Below are 15,154 nucleotides of genomic sequence, written 5' to 3' on the forward strand. Positions count from 1 at the left end.
TTTGTCTTCTTATCACACTCAGACTTGTAATACAGGTGAGTAGTAATGAGAGGAAATGTGATCACAGAACTTCATTCTCTCTCATCTCTTTTACTTCCAATCTATCTATGCTGATCGTCTACTCACCGCTAAACTCCTCCAACCAAATCCATCCCTCCTACGTCACATCACATTATAATTCATAGTTCAGGACATTATTTACTCTCTTGGCTATTAATAGACCACGCCTATAATGGATCAGAGTTGCTTCTTTTAAATCTCCCGCCGTTATTCGACTGGCCAATAGGAAGATTCAGCCGCATTATCCCGCTAAACTCAACATTGTAGAAGTTCTATTCATAGATTCGCTCATCTTCCTCCAAATCACATCACTCGTGTCGCCTTTCAGGTTCCAAATATTCAATCAATTATTTTCTATTCCCAAACACCTCCATCCTTTAATTCTGCTGAATAATTTCTGGAGATCAGAGATCATTGAATATTAAATACCAAACAAACATCCCCCATCTGAAAAGGAACACAGATCTCAGATCCCCCTTCACACTCCTTGGAAGAAAAATACATTTTATTATGGGAAGAAACCGCCCAGAACTGTGATTGGTGCAATTTTCACATTTTAAAATTTAAATTTCCCGCCGGAATTCTATGGAACGTTCCAATTATCTCAGATAGAATAATCCGACACTAAAATCTGATATCTTTTCCTCCGGGAACATCGATCATCCGTCCTCTGAATTGTCGGGCAGTTTATCTAACCAAGAATAATAAATACGTTAGAAATATTAGGTTCAGTTTCAACATAAACGATATATTCTCCTCACCCAGCAGCCAGCTCGGAAAATCGGCTCCATCACCCGGAGTGCGGACTCTACAATCAACTATAACAATGCATCAACTGCCCAACCAATGTAATTTGTAATATTGTTCTGTTCTTCCATAGCTTTGTTAAACGTAAAACAGATCGAACAATCAGATCGCAGAGTGTATGGTCAGCTAGACATCGCAGCATTCCATTTCTTAGTGAAAAGAAATGAGCGGCAATTCCTATGGTTACACAATAAATGTGTAGAAATGAGTGTTGGGAGTTGTGAATGATCAGCCCTTTGTGTGAGAAGGTGGGTGGCCCTGAAAAGGACCTTTGTTGTGATGAAGTGGGTAAGCGGTGGATGTTGGGGTTTTTTTAACCTCCGAATCCGTAGAGAGTGCGCCCCTGGCGTTTGAGAGCATAGACGACATCCATGGCGGTGACGGTCTTCCTCTTGGCGTGCTCGGTGTAGGTGCATCGCGGATGACATTCTCCAGGAAAACCTTCAGCACTCCGCGGGTCTCCTCATAGATGAGTCCGGAGATGCGCTTGACACCCCCTCTGCGGGCCAAACGTCGGATGGCGGGTTTGGTGATGCCCTGGATGTTGTCCCGGAGCACCTTCCTGTGCCGCTTGGCGCCTCCTTTCCCCAGACCCTTCCCTCCTTTACCGCGACCAGACATGATGATTCTCTGCTACAAAGACAGACTGAGCTCAGCTGTCTGCCCGCCCTCCTTATATACAGCCTGAGCGGACCAGATGGAAACCTTCCTGGGAAAGAGGCGGAGTCACACCATTCATTAAAAAATAAGACAATTTAATTAATTTATAAGGCACCTAATTATTATATTATATGCCGATACATTAATGCAACAGCAATACATTTCCGGAAGATGCATTTATTCCTTCTTATCATGTATTTCTATTTATAGCTGGAGATTACACAGAGAAAGGGAATCTTTAACACTTCATAACAGAAACACAATCACCAGTTTTAATTGTTCAAAGTAATTTAATATTTATAAAATATTGTTTTGAAAAGGAAACAAGGACACGTTTTCCCGACATCTCACCTTCCTGGGTGTAAGGCTGGGCGGACCTGATGGGAGACATGCTGAGAAGGGGGCGCTGTCAGTCATTTATTACACTGCAGATAATTGCATTTATTTAGAATATTTTCATGAATGGAAACGGATGTAATTTATCAAAAGCGAGATATTTTCTTTATTGATTCATTGTACATTTTTTCTGACATGTCATAATTTGATATATTTATATAAGTTTTTTCTTTCTTCATTTACTAGTTGGAAACATTGTTAACAGTTTGCTGATTTTAAAGTTACAAAGAGGGAGCCGATCAGACATGAAACATTTGTTTCATTGTACATATGTATTTGGCAGTGTCATCATTTCTACATATCTCTACCAGCACTTTCACTTTTTTACTCTAGTTTTAATATGGGGGAAATCTGTAACTGTTACATCTCTGAAAAAGGGAACATTAATTATCGGCCAGTTCCACGATCATATACAGATGTGATGATGAAACGTGTAATACTTCTTATCCCATCATATAGAAAGGTAGAGATCTATGAGAGAAGTCATCTCACTATCATGTTCTCTGTGTAGCAGTGTGTGTGTGTGTGTGTGTGTGTGTGTGGGGGGGGGGGTTGGATTCTGCATTCTGAGGACTTGGAATAAAAGAGAACATATGGAAATGTTTTACATTATTCAATCATCTTCACATTCCATTTCTATTCATCTTCTTGATAATAAAGCATTGATGAGATTTCTCGGATAAATGTCTCATCTGATGATCTCAGGTCTCAGTGTCGGATTTGGCGGTATAATAGGGCTGAGTATTTCTCTGTAACGTTCTTCACAATTCAGGCGGCAAATTTAAAAAAAGAGCTATGTGAAATCTGGGCCAATCAGAGCCGTGGGCGTTTCCCTCTTAAGCCTCTACTTCATAGAAATCTATTCTGAGATCTTTCTCCGTTTCCCCCCGAGAAAATACTTGTTCAGTAGACTTTTCATTGATCTCTATAGGAAACATTCTCTAGCAGGGCGGATTCTGTATTGTAAAGTAAAAGAAAAGCTTGGAAGAAATGTGACATTTATATTTCTAACGTATTTATTATTCTTGGTTAGATAAACTGTCCGACAATTCAGAGGACGGATGATCGATGTTCCCGGAGAAAGAGATAACAGATTTTAGTGTCTGATTATTCTTTGTGAGATAATTGGAACGTTCCATAGAATTCCGGCGGGAAATCTGAATTTTAGAATGTAAAAATTGCACCAATCACAGTTCTGGACGTTTTCTTCTGATAATAAAATGTATTTTTCGTCCAAGCAGTGTAAAGGAGGATCTGAAATTTTTGTTGCTTTTCAGATGAGGGATGTTTGTTTGGTATTTAATACTGAAAGATCTCTGATCTCCAGAGGTTATTCAGCAGAATTAAAGGATGACGGAAAATGAAAACTAACCCCTATAAGGAGATCACATCGTTCCTTATACGATATAAACAATTAGATGCTATATATATATATTCTAATTTGAACAGACAGGTGTCATTATAGCACATTGTCCCCCACCCGGATCACAATCTTAGGTGTATAAATATACGATCAGATCTCCTAAACATGTATGTCCGGCTCCTTCTTAGGCTCTGGGAAGATCTGTTGGATTTGGAAATAGAAAATAATTGATTCGGATTACTTGGCGCCAGACTTGTGTCAGTAATCATCGAGAATTTAACCGGTTTGGAAGAAATATTTGGAACCTGAAAAGCGACACAAGTGATGTGATTTTGAAGAAGATGAGCAGATCTATGAATAGAACTTCTACAATTTCGAGTTTAGCGGGATAATGCATCTGAATCTTCCTATCGTCCAGAAGGAGCACCTTTACTAATATATACACATTTATAGATGAATCAACATTAGCAGATTAAAAACGTAAAGTGTTAGTAATAAAGGAGCTAAGGAATAAAGGCCTCCTCACAGGGTGGTACTGTAAATGCGAGCATAAAAAGGTGCCACATCCCAAATTGAATAGCAAAATTGATCAGTGAACTCTTATGGCCTGTTTAGGCACCAAACTACACAAAATGTCTTACAAATGATACATTTTATTGCATTTTGTTCTTGAAATAGAAAGAGCAAATAAAATACTTGCGGTATGATACAACCCAAATATTCATAGCCACATGACCTTATATATACAGACCAATAGCTTACATGCCCGTACTTCTTGAATTGTATATTTGTTTGCTCTCTGAGCAATCCAATTTGTATACATGCTATACTTTGAGAATGTATCTTCTCATTTCATTTTTTGTTTCCTTTACATCTTTAAAAAAAAAAAAAAAAAATCAAATACAAAATTAAAGTAATAATAATAATTAAAAAAAAAAAAAGATCACTTAAGACACATACTTTTTTCTTTATTTTAGTTGGAGTGGAAAGGGATAGGACCCCCTGACAGGTTTTTAATTCTGCTTGTGTCCCCATTGAGGGGGGTATTTACCCTCTCTATCTGTCCTGTTTACCATTTTCACTGAGCTTGAAAGTAAAAGAAAATCTCAAATGTTGGGTTATCACCGGAACAGTAGTAGAGTGGAATTCTTTCACACTGGACACTAGTTCTGGTGTGAATCAGGGATCCCCTCACTTTGCAAGGATTTCTTCTCACTCCCCGTTTAGCTATGGGACCAAAGATGGTAAAAATACATTTTTCATGGGGTTTATTATAACCCTCCCTTATTTTATATATTGAAATAAAATGGAAAAATAAATAAAAATGATTATTATTAATAATAATAATAATAAAGACGATTAACACCAACCTCTGCCTTACTTACATCCTCTTTTTGCCCCGTGTGAAGGAATGTGTAGATTTTACCTCTGATTCTAGATACAAGGAAACATTCTACCTGAGTAGTCTATATAGCTGTGTAGTAATATGTGGCAATAAAGTTACTCAGAATATCCAGTGACAATATATTTGTAATGATGAGCAGAAAATGATACAAAGATGATGAGAACATGTAATGTTTAATGTACTGACACCTTCGAAATCTCTAACAATCTCTCCCATCACATCACACAGGGATCTGATGTCCCCGGCTGATGTTTTTGTTCCAGGCTCCTTCTACTCAGCTATAGACGAGCAGATTTGTGTGTTGGAGGGAAATGTTTCCTGATCTTCTCTCTTCACTCATGTAATGTGAAGATGATTGTAGTTGGAGATGTGAGAAGATTGATTTCTGATGGGAATGTGTGTAGAAAAGCAGGTAGAAGGAAGAATGAGACACACACTCAGGAGGTTGGAGGTGTTTGCAGCCTCTGTGTTCAGCCTCCTGAGCAGATGATGAGAGCGGTAAGTGAGAGATCGATAAGTGACAGTCCAGTGAGCAGATCGGGTCCCCGATAAAGATCGGCCATCCTTCCATTTCATATTAAAATCGTTTATCTCTCTGACGGGGAAACACAAGAAGAGAGAGAAGATTCTCCAACACTGAAATAAGAATTAGTGGGCGTGTTTAAGGTGTAACCAATAGCAGCGCAGAAGACAAATTCTATATCAACCAATAGCGGCGCAGAACGTCTGTATATAAGGCAGAGCGCCATCCCAGAATGATGTTTCTATTATCTGTTTTAAAAACTCCCTGAGAATCATGACGGAGACTGAGAGCGCCCCAGCCGCCGCTCCTCCAGCGGAGCCCGCCGCCAAGAAGAATGCGACTAAGAAGGCGACAGCCGGAGGAGGGAAGAAAGGCAGCAAGAAGCCGTCCGGTCCCAGCGTGTCCGATCTCATCGTCACAGCCGTGGCCGCTTCCAAGGAGCGCAGCGGGGTCTCCCTGGCCGCCCTCAAGAAGCTCCTGGCCGCCGGAGGATACGATGTGGAGAAGAACAACAACCGCCTCAAGGTCGCCATCAGGGCGCTGGTGACCAAGGGGAACCTCGTCCAGGTGAAAGGACATGGAGCCTCCGGATCCTTCAAGATCAACAAGAAGCAGCAAGAGGGCGACAAGGCCAAGAAAACCGCCAAGAAGCCATTGGCTGCTGCTAAGAAGCCGGCCAAGTCCCCCAAGAAACCGGCGGCCAAATCACCCAAGAAGCCGGCGAAGTCCCCTAAGAAGAAGGCGGCCAGCAAAGCGGCCAAGAGCCCCAAAAAACCGGCAAAGGCTGCAGCTGCCAAGAAGGCGACAAAGAGCCCCAAGAAGCCCAAAGCTGCAGCCAAACCGAAAAAAGCCGCCAAGAGTCCGGCTAAGAAGGCGGCCAAAGCCAAGACAGCAGCCAAGCCCAAGAAGGCCGCTCCGAAGAAGAAATAAATCCCAGCAGCCAAAGATCTCCTTCATCTACACCCCCCAAAGGCTCTTCTCAGAGCCACCCACCTCCTCCTAACAGAGCTACACATACCTGCCTACACCCCACCTCCTAACAGCTACACCCATCTCCTCCTATCAGAGCTACACCTACCTACATACACCCATCTCCTCCTAACAGAGCTACACATACCTACACCCTTCTACTCCTAACAGAGCTACACTTACCTCCTCCTAACAGAGCCACACCTACCTACCTACACCCATCTCCTCCTAACAGAGCTACACATGATATTTCAGTATGTAATGCGGCCATTATGAACGTTCTAAGAAGAATCATTGTAATGATCGTGAGATCTCATCCTCCTCTATGGGCTGATCGATCCTCAGATCTCTAAGCACTATTCCTAGCGATTCTGTTTGGAATAAGAAATGACGTTTCTAGAAAATACAAGAATGTGTCTCCTGAGAGAATCCAAACATTGTTCAATCTGTTCCTAGGAAGTGATTTGTTTTACCGTTAAATATTGTCCCAATGTATCTCTTAGGGAAGATATTGAGGAAGTGTGAATTGTTACTCTGTAATTGTTAGTAATGTTACAGATGAGTTCCATTGTATTTAGGGGACAATAAATCGGTAAAAGGATCTCCTTTATAGATGAGAAATGTGAATTTCTCTGGGATCGGTTTAGAAATGTTACAGATGAGATTTACTTCCACACTGAGGATCGGAGCGGAGAGAAAAGAGAAATGCAGTGAAGCTGATGGCCGGGAAAGTGTAGAAATGTAGTAGCGGGGATTGGCAGCATGTAGTAGGAGTGATGAGGTAGTATGGAGCTCTTTGTGAGGCGGATGTGGTGGCTCTGAAAAGAGCCTTTGTGCTGTGTAGAGATAGTATGGAGGGAGATAAGAATGTATTTAGGCCCTCTCTCCGCGGATGCGGCGTGCCAGCTGTATGTCTTTGGGCATGATGGTGACCCTCTTGGCGTGGATGGCGCAGAGGTTGGTGTCCTCGAAGAGTCCTACGAGATAAGCCTCGGAGGCTTCCTGCAGAGCCATGACGGCGGAGCTCTGGAAGCGCAGGTCGGTCTTGAAGTCCTGGGCGATCTCTCGGACTAGGCGCTGGAAGGGCAGCTTGCGGATGAGCAGCTCGGTGGATTTCTGGTAGCGGCGGATCTCCCGGAGAGCCACGGTGCCGGGCCTGTAGCGGTGAGGCTTCTTGACTCCGCCGGTAGCCGGGGCGCTCTTGCGGGCGGCTTTGGTGGCCAGCTGCTTGCGGGGAGCTTTCCCTCCGGTGGACTTACGAGCGGTCTGCTTGGTTCTTGCCATGGCGGAGAAACTCTTCTAATCTCCAGACGGAACAGAAGTGTGAGAACACGGGCTGTGCGGCGTCTATTTATACAGACCGCGCTCCGCGTTTATTGGTTAGTGCTGACCACGCCTTCTTAGGTTTAATTGGACTATTTCTTAGAGCTCTAATCAGCCAATGACTGAGTTGTGTGATTCAGCTTTCAGTAGGGCGGGGCTTTCCCAGCAAGAGGTCACATGGGACAGATTAACCCGAACCTGCCCGGAAAGCTGTGCGCGCCATTCCTGAAATAGGAGACATTAGAAATATTGTGAAGATGAAATGCTTTGTGAAATCCACTAAAGGACAATTTTACTATAAACTGCCCAGGAAGGATCATCGGGAAATGTTTTATTGAATCGGAAATAATTTCTGGCTTTATAAAGTCGTTTTTTTCTTAGTGATCAGTAAGGTGTCAGAGTTTAGATTTGATTTTCAGGTAAAATCTCTAATGAAGGTTTCTATGAAACGTGTAATACTTCCTATCCCATCATATAGAAAGGTAGAGTTCTATGAGAAAAGTCATCTCACTATCATGTTCTGTATGTAGCAATGGGGGAGGGGATTCTGCATTCTGAGGACTTGGAATAAAAGAGAAGATATGGAAATGTTTTACATTATTCAATCATCTTCACATTCCATTTCTATTCATCTTCTTGATAATAAAGAATTGATGAGATTTCTCGGTTAAATGTCTCATCTGATGATCTCAGGTTTCAGTGTCGGATTTGGCGGTATAATAGGGCTGATTATTTCTCTGTAACGTTCTTTACAATTCAGGCGGCAAATTTAAAAAGGAGCAATTTGAAATCTGAGCCAATCACAGCTGTGGGCGTTTCCTTCTTCAGTCAATAATGTCTTTCTTATAAGGATTTTAAAGAAATGCATTCTGAAATCTTTAATCGTTTCCCCCCCCCCCCCCCAAAAAAATACTTGTTCAGTAGACTTTTCATTAATTTCTATAGGAAACCTTCTCTAGCAGGGCGAATTCTGGATTGTGAAGTAAAAGAAAAGACTGGAAGAAATGAACATTTATATTTCTAACGTATTTATTATTCTCGGTTAGATAAACTGCCCGACAATTCAGAGGACGGTTGATCGATGTTCCCGAAGGAAGAGATGTCAAATTTTAGTGTCGGATTATTCTATTTGAGATAATTGCAACGTTCCATAGAATTACGGCGGGAAATTTGAATTATATAATGTGAAAATTTCACCAATCACAGTTCTCTGTCTCTAATTCTGCTGAATATCTTCTGGAGATGAAAGGATGGAGGGAAATGTCAGCCAGTCCCTGTAAGGAGATCACATCCTTCCTTCACATTAAATACGATATAAACAAATATAATAACTAAATAAATATATAGCACGTTGTTCCCTCAGCGGGGTCACAATCTTAGGTGAGGAAATCTACAATCAGATCTCCTAAACATCTATATGCCGCACTCACACATTCTTACAATAAAACATCCTCCACAATCTCCCGCCTTACATTGTTACTTTATCTCAAATCACACGTTGGGAAGATCGCGGAGCTTTTATCCCACAACACAATGGAGGAGAGAAGCAAGAGAAACGATACATTGTATCTATTCAATCAGCCCAGCCAAATCTTTGTCTATTTGTATCTATTTCCATCACCAACAGCAGATCGATGTCCATAGATAAAGCCATAAGCTGCCTGATAGGTAAATGACACAGAATATGTACAAAGTATCAGCTACATACAAATCTGATCACAATATCACCTCAGACAGCACACAGTCCTTTATAAAAGTTAGAAATAGAAAAATGTTCCTACGTCATTCCACATGTTTAACACAATTACTAATATCTACACATTTATAGATGAATCATCATTAGCAGATTAAAAACTTAAAGTGTTAGTAATAAAGGAGCTAGGGAATAAAGGCCTCCTCACAGGGTGGTGCTGTGAATGCGAGCATAAAAAGGTGCCACATCCCAAATATAATAGTAAATTGATCAGTGAACTCTTATGGACTTTTTAGGCACCAAACTACACAAAATGTTTTAAAAATTATACCTGTTGTTACATTTTGTTCTTAAAACTAGTGATCGACCGTTATAGTTTTTTTTTTTTTTTTTATTGCCGATACCGATAGTTTGGTCATCGCATATCGGTAAATATCAACCGATATTTTCTAAAATTAAAACAAATAAAAAAAAATAATATATATATACATATATGTTTTATTATTATTTTTTTTACAGGTACTCTTGTGGAGGGATCTGGGGGTCTAAAAGACCCCAAACCCCTCCTCTGCGCTTGGAAACATTCAAAACGCCACGTTTGGCTGTTTTATATGCTGTAATTTATTAGAATTTTGCGCAGAATGTGGGGAAGTCCCCTCCCCCTCCTTGTAATGGCAGGCTGTCCAATGACTTCATTGGAGAATTGTCTTCTTCTATAAAGGACTGTGTGCTGTCCGAGGTGATATTGTGATCAGATTTTTGTGTAGCTGATACTTTGTACATATTTTGTGTCATTTACCTATCAGGTAGCTTATGGCTTTATCTATGGACATCGATTTGCTGTTGGTGATGGAAATATATACAAATAGACAAAGATTTGGCTGGGCTGATTGAATAGATAAATGTTTCATTTTTCTTGTTTCTCTCCCCCATTGTGTTGTGGGAAAAAAGCTCCGCGATCTTCCCAACGTGTGATTTGAGATAAAGTAACAATGTAAGGCGGAGGATGTTTTATTGTAAGAATGTGTGAGTTCGGCATATACATGTTTATTCAGCTCTGCCGCCTTGTGGTGATTCCTGGTAGAACAGTCGGGTGTGTGTGCATTACGAGGCGATGAATAGGGAATGTATAGAGGCGAGTATATAGTATAGAGTGGAGATAGATCTCCGCAATAAATCTAGAATCAGGATGGGAATAGAAGGAAGGTTCGATCCACTCCCCTCCCAGTCTAGGCGATCTACAGTACTTATCTAAAGATAATTTAAAGAGAAAAGTTTTCTATTTTCTAAAAATTAATTAACTTCCTAAATGACAAAACACATAAAGATCGGAGTAGAGCTCTGCTGTGATGTCTGTGGGTGGCTCTTAGAAGAGCCTTTGTGTATTGTTGGGGTGATGGGTGGGGGAGGGGTATTACTTGGCGCTGGTGTACTTGGTGACGGCCTTGGTGCCCTCGGAGACGGCGTGCTTGGCCAGCTCTCCGGGCAGGAGGAGGCGGACGGCGGTCTGTATCTCCCGGGAGGTGATGGTGGAGCGCTTGTTGTAATGAGCCAGGCGGGAAGCTTCGCCGGCGATGCGCTCGAAGATGTCATTGACGAAGGAGTTCATGATGCTCATGGCCTTGGAGGAGATGCCGGTGTCGGGGTGGACCTGCTTGAGCACCTTGTAGACGTAGATGGCATAACTCTCCTTCCTGCTCTTCCTCCGCTTCTTGCCGTCCTTCTTCTGGCTCTTGGTCACGGCTTTCTTGGAGCCCTTCTTGGGCGCCGGGGCGGACTTGGCTGGTTCAGGCATGATCAAGGATAAGAATGTTTTCTCCACTCCGAGAAGAGAAAGTGTACTGGCGCCGCCCTCATGTGCTGCTTATATAGGCGGTCCTATGCAAATGAGCCTCCTCCCTCCTCACTCTTCTATTGGAGGACTCAGCCATGTGATGGGGAGTGACGTCATGCTTTCCTACCTCTTTTACCGATTGGTCTAGATACAAACCTAGAGGTTATTGGCTGGCTTCAAACGTGGCCAATCACAGGGCGAGACGTCATATCATTCAGAGTATAACAGGAAAGGGAGCGGCTCCAGCCATTCACATCTCTTTGAGAACTCCATTATCACAGAATCATGTCTGGCCGCGGTAAACAAGGAGGAAAGGTTCGGGCTAAGGCCAAGACCCGATCATCCCGGGCTGGTCTGCAGTTCCCAGTCGGTCGTGTTCACCGCCTGCTCAGGAAGGGTAACTATGCCGAGCGGGTCGGGGCCGGAGCTCCCGTCTATCTCGCCGCTGTTCTCGAGTATCTCACCGCTGAAATCCTCGAGCTGGCCGGCAACGCCGCCCGCGACAACAAGAAGACCCGCATCATCCCCCGACACCTCCAGCTCGCCGTCCGCAACGACGAGGAGCTCAACAAGCTGCTCGGGGGCGTCACCATTGCCCAGGGAGGAGTCCTGCCCAACATCCAGGCCGTGCTGCTGCCCAAGAAGACCGAGAGCCACAAGGCTGCCAAGACCAAGTAATCTCCAACTCCTCTTCCTCACCAAACACAAAGGCTCTTCTCAGAGCCACCCACAACTACATACAAAGAGCCTCATACCTCATTCTGTGTCTTACAACAAATCACATCTATCACTCAGTAGGAAAAGTTTTTCATTCTTACAAATACCTCTAAAAAGCAAACAACTTGCTTATTAACCCTTCTAATACCGGGGACTTGTAGTGAGAACATTTCCTACATCTAAAGAGAGCCTTCCACTCATTATTGGAGAATCTCCTTTCTAAAGTTCTCATCTCCCTCCAGGAACTCCTCGTCATTCCCCATCCTTTATTCCTGCTGAATGGATTCTACAAATCAGCAATTACCAAACAAAACATCTTCCCAAGGATCTCCGATATCATCCAAGTCAGGATTCTCCTGTAAAGGAAGAAAAAACGTTCAGAACTGTGATTGGCTCAAATTACCCGCAGGAATAGCATGGAAAGTTACAATCCTCTCTGATTGGCTGATCTGACATAAAATCTCCCTTCCGGGGAAAATTCATCAACGGTCAGCCTCTGCTTCCAGGCAGTTTTATAAGCATTGAAATGTTACATTGTTTTAGGGTTTGATTTTACTACAGAATCCTCAGCCATTACTGGCGGATGAAAGGAACGCCCACAGCTCTGATTGGCTCAGATTTTAAATTTGCCCGCCTGAATTGTGGAGAACGTTACAGAGAAATAATCAGCCCTATTATACCGCCAAATCCGACATTTATCCGAGAAATATCAACACTTCATAGTTTTATTTTCACCGCTTAGTGAGGAATGACTACAAATGGAATCTGAAGATGAAAGAAAAGAGAACATATGAAAATGTTTTACATTATTTAAAGTCCTCAGAATCCCCCTCCCCCACACACAACATGAGGACTTCTCTCATAGATCTCTACCTTTCTATATGATGGGAAATAAAGGATTGCATGTTTCATTATCAGATCTGTGTAGAACTATATCTCCCCTCTGCCTGATATACAATTTGTACATATAGCAGATGCACAGATTTCTTCTTCCTGTATTACAATCGGAATGTTCACAAAAATTCTATTTCTAGAATCATCTCAGTATTAGTGATCTCCATTCTTTTCATAATGAAATATACATTTTTAGGTTCAGTTCCAGGATAAACTATGATCTATTCTCCTGACTCAGCAATCGGCTCCACCACCCTGAGTGCTGACTGTACAATCTCCTATAGATCTACTGACCGCCCAATAAGATTCCACATATAATATTGTCCTGTTCTAACATCTATTGTTCAATCTGCTTTATGTTTAGCAGAGTGTATGGGCAGCCAGACATCGCTCCATTCAATTTCTTACTGAAACAATTAGCGGAAGTTCTTATTGTTACACGATAAATATATAGAAATTACATTTCTGAGTTATGAATCATCATCAGCCCTTTGTGTGAGAAGGTGGGTGGCCCTGAGAAGGACCTTTGTTGGGGTGAAGTGGGGTAAGCGGTGGGTGTCAGGGTTTAGCCTCCGAATCCGTAGAGAGTGCGGCCCTGGCGTTTTAGGGCATAGACGACATCCATGGCGGTGACGGTCTTCCTCTTGGCGTGCTCGGTGTAGGTGACGGCATCGCGGATGACATTCTCCAGGAAGACTTTGAGCACTCCGCGGGTCTCCTCATAGATGAGTCCGGAGATGCGCTTGACACCCCCTCTGCGGGCCAAACGTCGGATGGCGGGTTTGGTGATGCCCTGGATGTTGTCCCGGAGCACCTTCCTGTGCCGCTTAGCGCCTCCTTTCCCCAGACCCTTTCCTCCTTTACCGCGCCCAGACATGATGACTCTCTGCTACAAAGACAGACTGAGATCAGCTGTCTGCCCGCCCTCCTTATATACAGCCTGAGCGGACCAGATGGAAACCTTCCTGCGAAAGAGGCGGAGTCACACCATTCATACAAAATAAAGATAATCTTATTCATTTATAAGGCTCCTAATCATTATATTATATTCAGATACATTAATGTTGCATTACATACACAGCAATACATTTCCAGAAGATTCATGTATTCCTTCTTCTCATTTATTTTCGATTTATTCCTGGAGATTACACGAACAGGAAATTTAACACTTTATTACCAGAAACAAAGTAACCAGTTTCATGAAATTGTTCATAGTAATTTAATATAATTTAAATTTATAAATATTGTGAAAAGGAAACAAAGACACACATCTTCAGACATTTCACAGGCTGAGCGGACCTGATGGGAGACATGCTGAGAAGGGGGCGGGGTTCAGTCATTTATTACACTGCAGAGAAGTTAATTTATTTAGAAGCTTTTAAATGTTTTACTGAATAGAAACGGGTGTAATTTATCAGAAGCGCAATGTTTCCTTTATTGATCCACTGTACATTTTTTTCTGACATATCATGATGATATATATATATATATTTATTTATTTATTTCCCTTACTTAGAAACATTGTCAATATTTTGCTATTTCTATTTACAAAACGGGACCGATAAAATAGAAGCATTTGTTTTATTAATTCATTGTACATATGTATCTGGCAGTGTCATTATTACTACATATTTCTACCAACACTTTCACTTTTTTATTCTGGTTTTAATATGAGGGAAATCTGTAACTACTTAATCTCTGAAAGACAGAACACTAATTATCGACCAGTTCCACGATCATATACAGAAGTGTATATGTTAATTTTCTCGGATATATGTCTCATCTGATGATCTCAGTGTCGGATTTGGCGGTACAATAGAGCTGATTATTTCTCTGTAACGTTCTTCACAATTCAGGCGGCAAATTCAAAACAGAGCAATATAAAATCTGAGCCAATCAGAGATGTGGGCGTTTCCTTCTTTAGCCAGTAATGTCTTTCTTATAAGGATTTCAAAGAAATGTATTCTGAGATCTTTCTCCGTTCCCCCCCCCCCCCAGAAAATACTTGTTCAGTAGACTTTTCTTTGATCTCTATAGGAAACATTCTCTAGCAGGGCGGATTCTGTATTGTGAAGTAAAAGAAAAAAGACTGGAAGAAATGTGACATTTATATTTCTAACGTATTTATTATTCATGGTTAGATAAACTGCCCGACAATTCAGAGGACGGTTGATCGATGTTCCCGGAGGAAGAGATATGAGATTTTAGTGTGGGATTATTCTATCTGAGATAATTGGAACGTTCCATAGAATTCCGGCGGGAAATATGAGTTATAAAATGCGAACATTGCACCAATCACAGTTCTGGGCGTTTTCTTCCGATAATAAAATGTATTTTTCCTTCCAAGGAGTGTGAAGGGGGATCTGAGATCTGTGTTCCTTTTCAGATGGGGGATGTTTGTTTGGTATTTAATATTCAATGATCTCTAATGCTGTTGAATATCTTCTGGAGATCAAAGGATGGAGGAAAATGACAGCCAGTCCCTGTAAGGAGACCACATCCTTCCTTCA

General features: G+C 41.9%; 5 protein-coding genes and 1 pseudogene across 6 annotated transcripts; 2 read left to right on the forward strand and 4 right to left on the reverse strand.

Moving 5' to 3' along the window:
* Positions 1-1,180: 1,180 nt before the first annotated feature.
* LOC309543882 (histone H4-like) lies at positions 1,181-1,488 on the reverse strand (annotated as a pseudogene). Its single transcript has one exon. The product of its transcript is annotated as a histone H4-like (transcript).
* A 3,999-nt stretch (positions 1,489-5,487) lies between these two features.
* On the forward strand, positions 5,488-6,144 carry LOC309543880 (uncharacterized protein; the record flags this gene model as incomplete). The annotated part of the gene is made up of 1 exon (XM_082276297.1): positions 5,488-6,144. The coding sequence occupies one exon, from the start codon at positions 5,488-5,490 to the stop codon at positions 6,142-6,144; it is 657 nt and encodes a 218-aa protein (XP_082132423.1).
* Positions 6,145-7,056: 912 nt separating this feature from the next.
* Positions 7,057-7,467, reverse strand: LOC309543878 (histone H3.2; the record flags this gene model as incomplete). The annotated part of the gene is made up of 1 exon (XM_082276296.1): positions 7,057-7,467. The coding sequence occupies one exon, from the start codon at positions 7,465-7,467 to the stop codon at positions 7,057-7,059; it is 411 nt and encodes a 136-aa protein (XP_082132422.1).
* A 3,146-nt stretch (positions 7,468-10,613) lies between these two features.
* Positions 10,614-10,994, reverse strand: LOC309543886 (histone H2B 1.1; the record flags this gene model as incomplete). The annotated part of the gene is made up of 1 exon (XM_082276302.1): positions 10,614-10,994. One exon carries the CDS (start codon positions 10,992-10,994, stop codon positions 10,614-10,616), a length of 381 nt encoding a protein of 126 aa, XP_082132428.1.
* Positions 10,995-11,318: 324 nt separating this feature from the next.
* On the forward strand, positions 11,319-11,711 carry LOC309543884 (histone H2A type 1-like; the record flags this gene model as incomplete). Its single annotated transcript, XM_082276300.1, has 1 exon — positions 11,319-11,711. The coding sequence occupies one exon, from the start codon at positions 11,319-11,321 to the stop codon at positions 11,709-11,711; it is 393 nt and encodes a 130-aa protein (XP_082132426.1).
* Positions 11,712-13,209: 1,498 nt separating this feature from the next.
* On the reverse strand, positions 13,210-13,521 carry LOC309543887 (histone H4; the record flags this gene model as incomplete). Its single annotated transcript, XM_082276303.1, has 1 exon — positions 13,210-13,521. One exon carries the CDS (start codon positions 13,519-13,521, stop codon positions 13,210-13,212), a length of 312 nt encoding a protein of 103 aa, XP_082132429.1.
* Between the last annotated feature and the right edge of the window lie 1,633 nt (positions 13,522-15,154).

The sequence above is a fragment of the Pelophylax lessonae genome, assembly GCF_965119305.1.
Source record: "Pelophylax lessonae genome assembly, contig: HAP1_SCAFFOLD_465, whole genome shotgun sequence".
NCBI classification, from domain to species: Eukaryota; Metazoa; Chordata; class Amphibia; order Anura; family Ranidae; genus Pelophylax; species Pelophylax lessonae.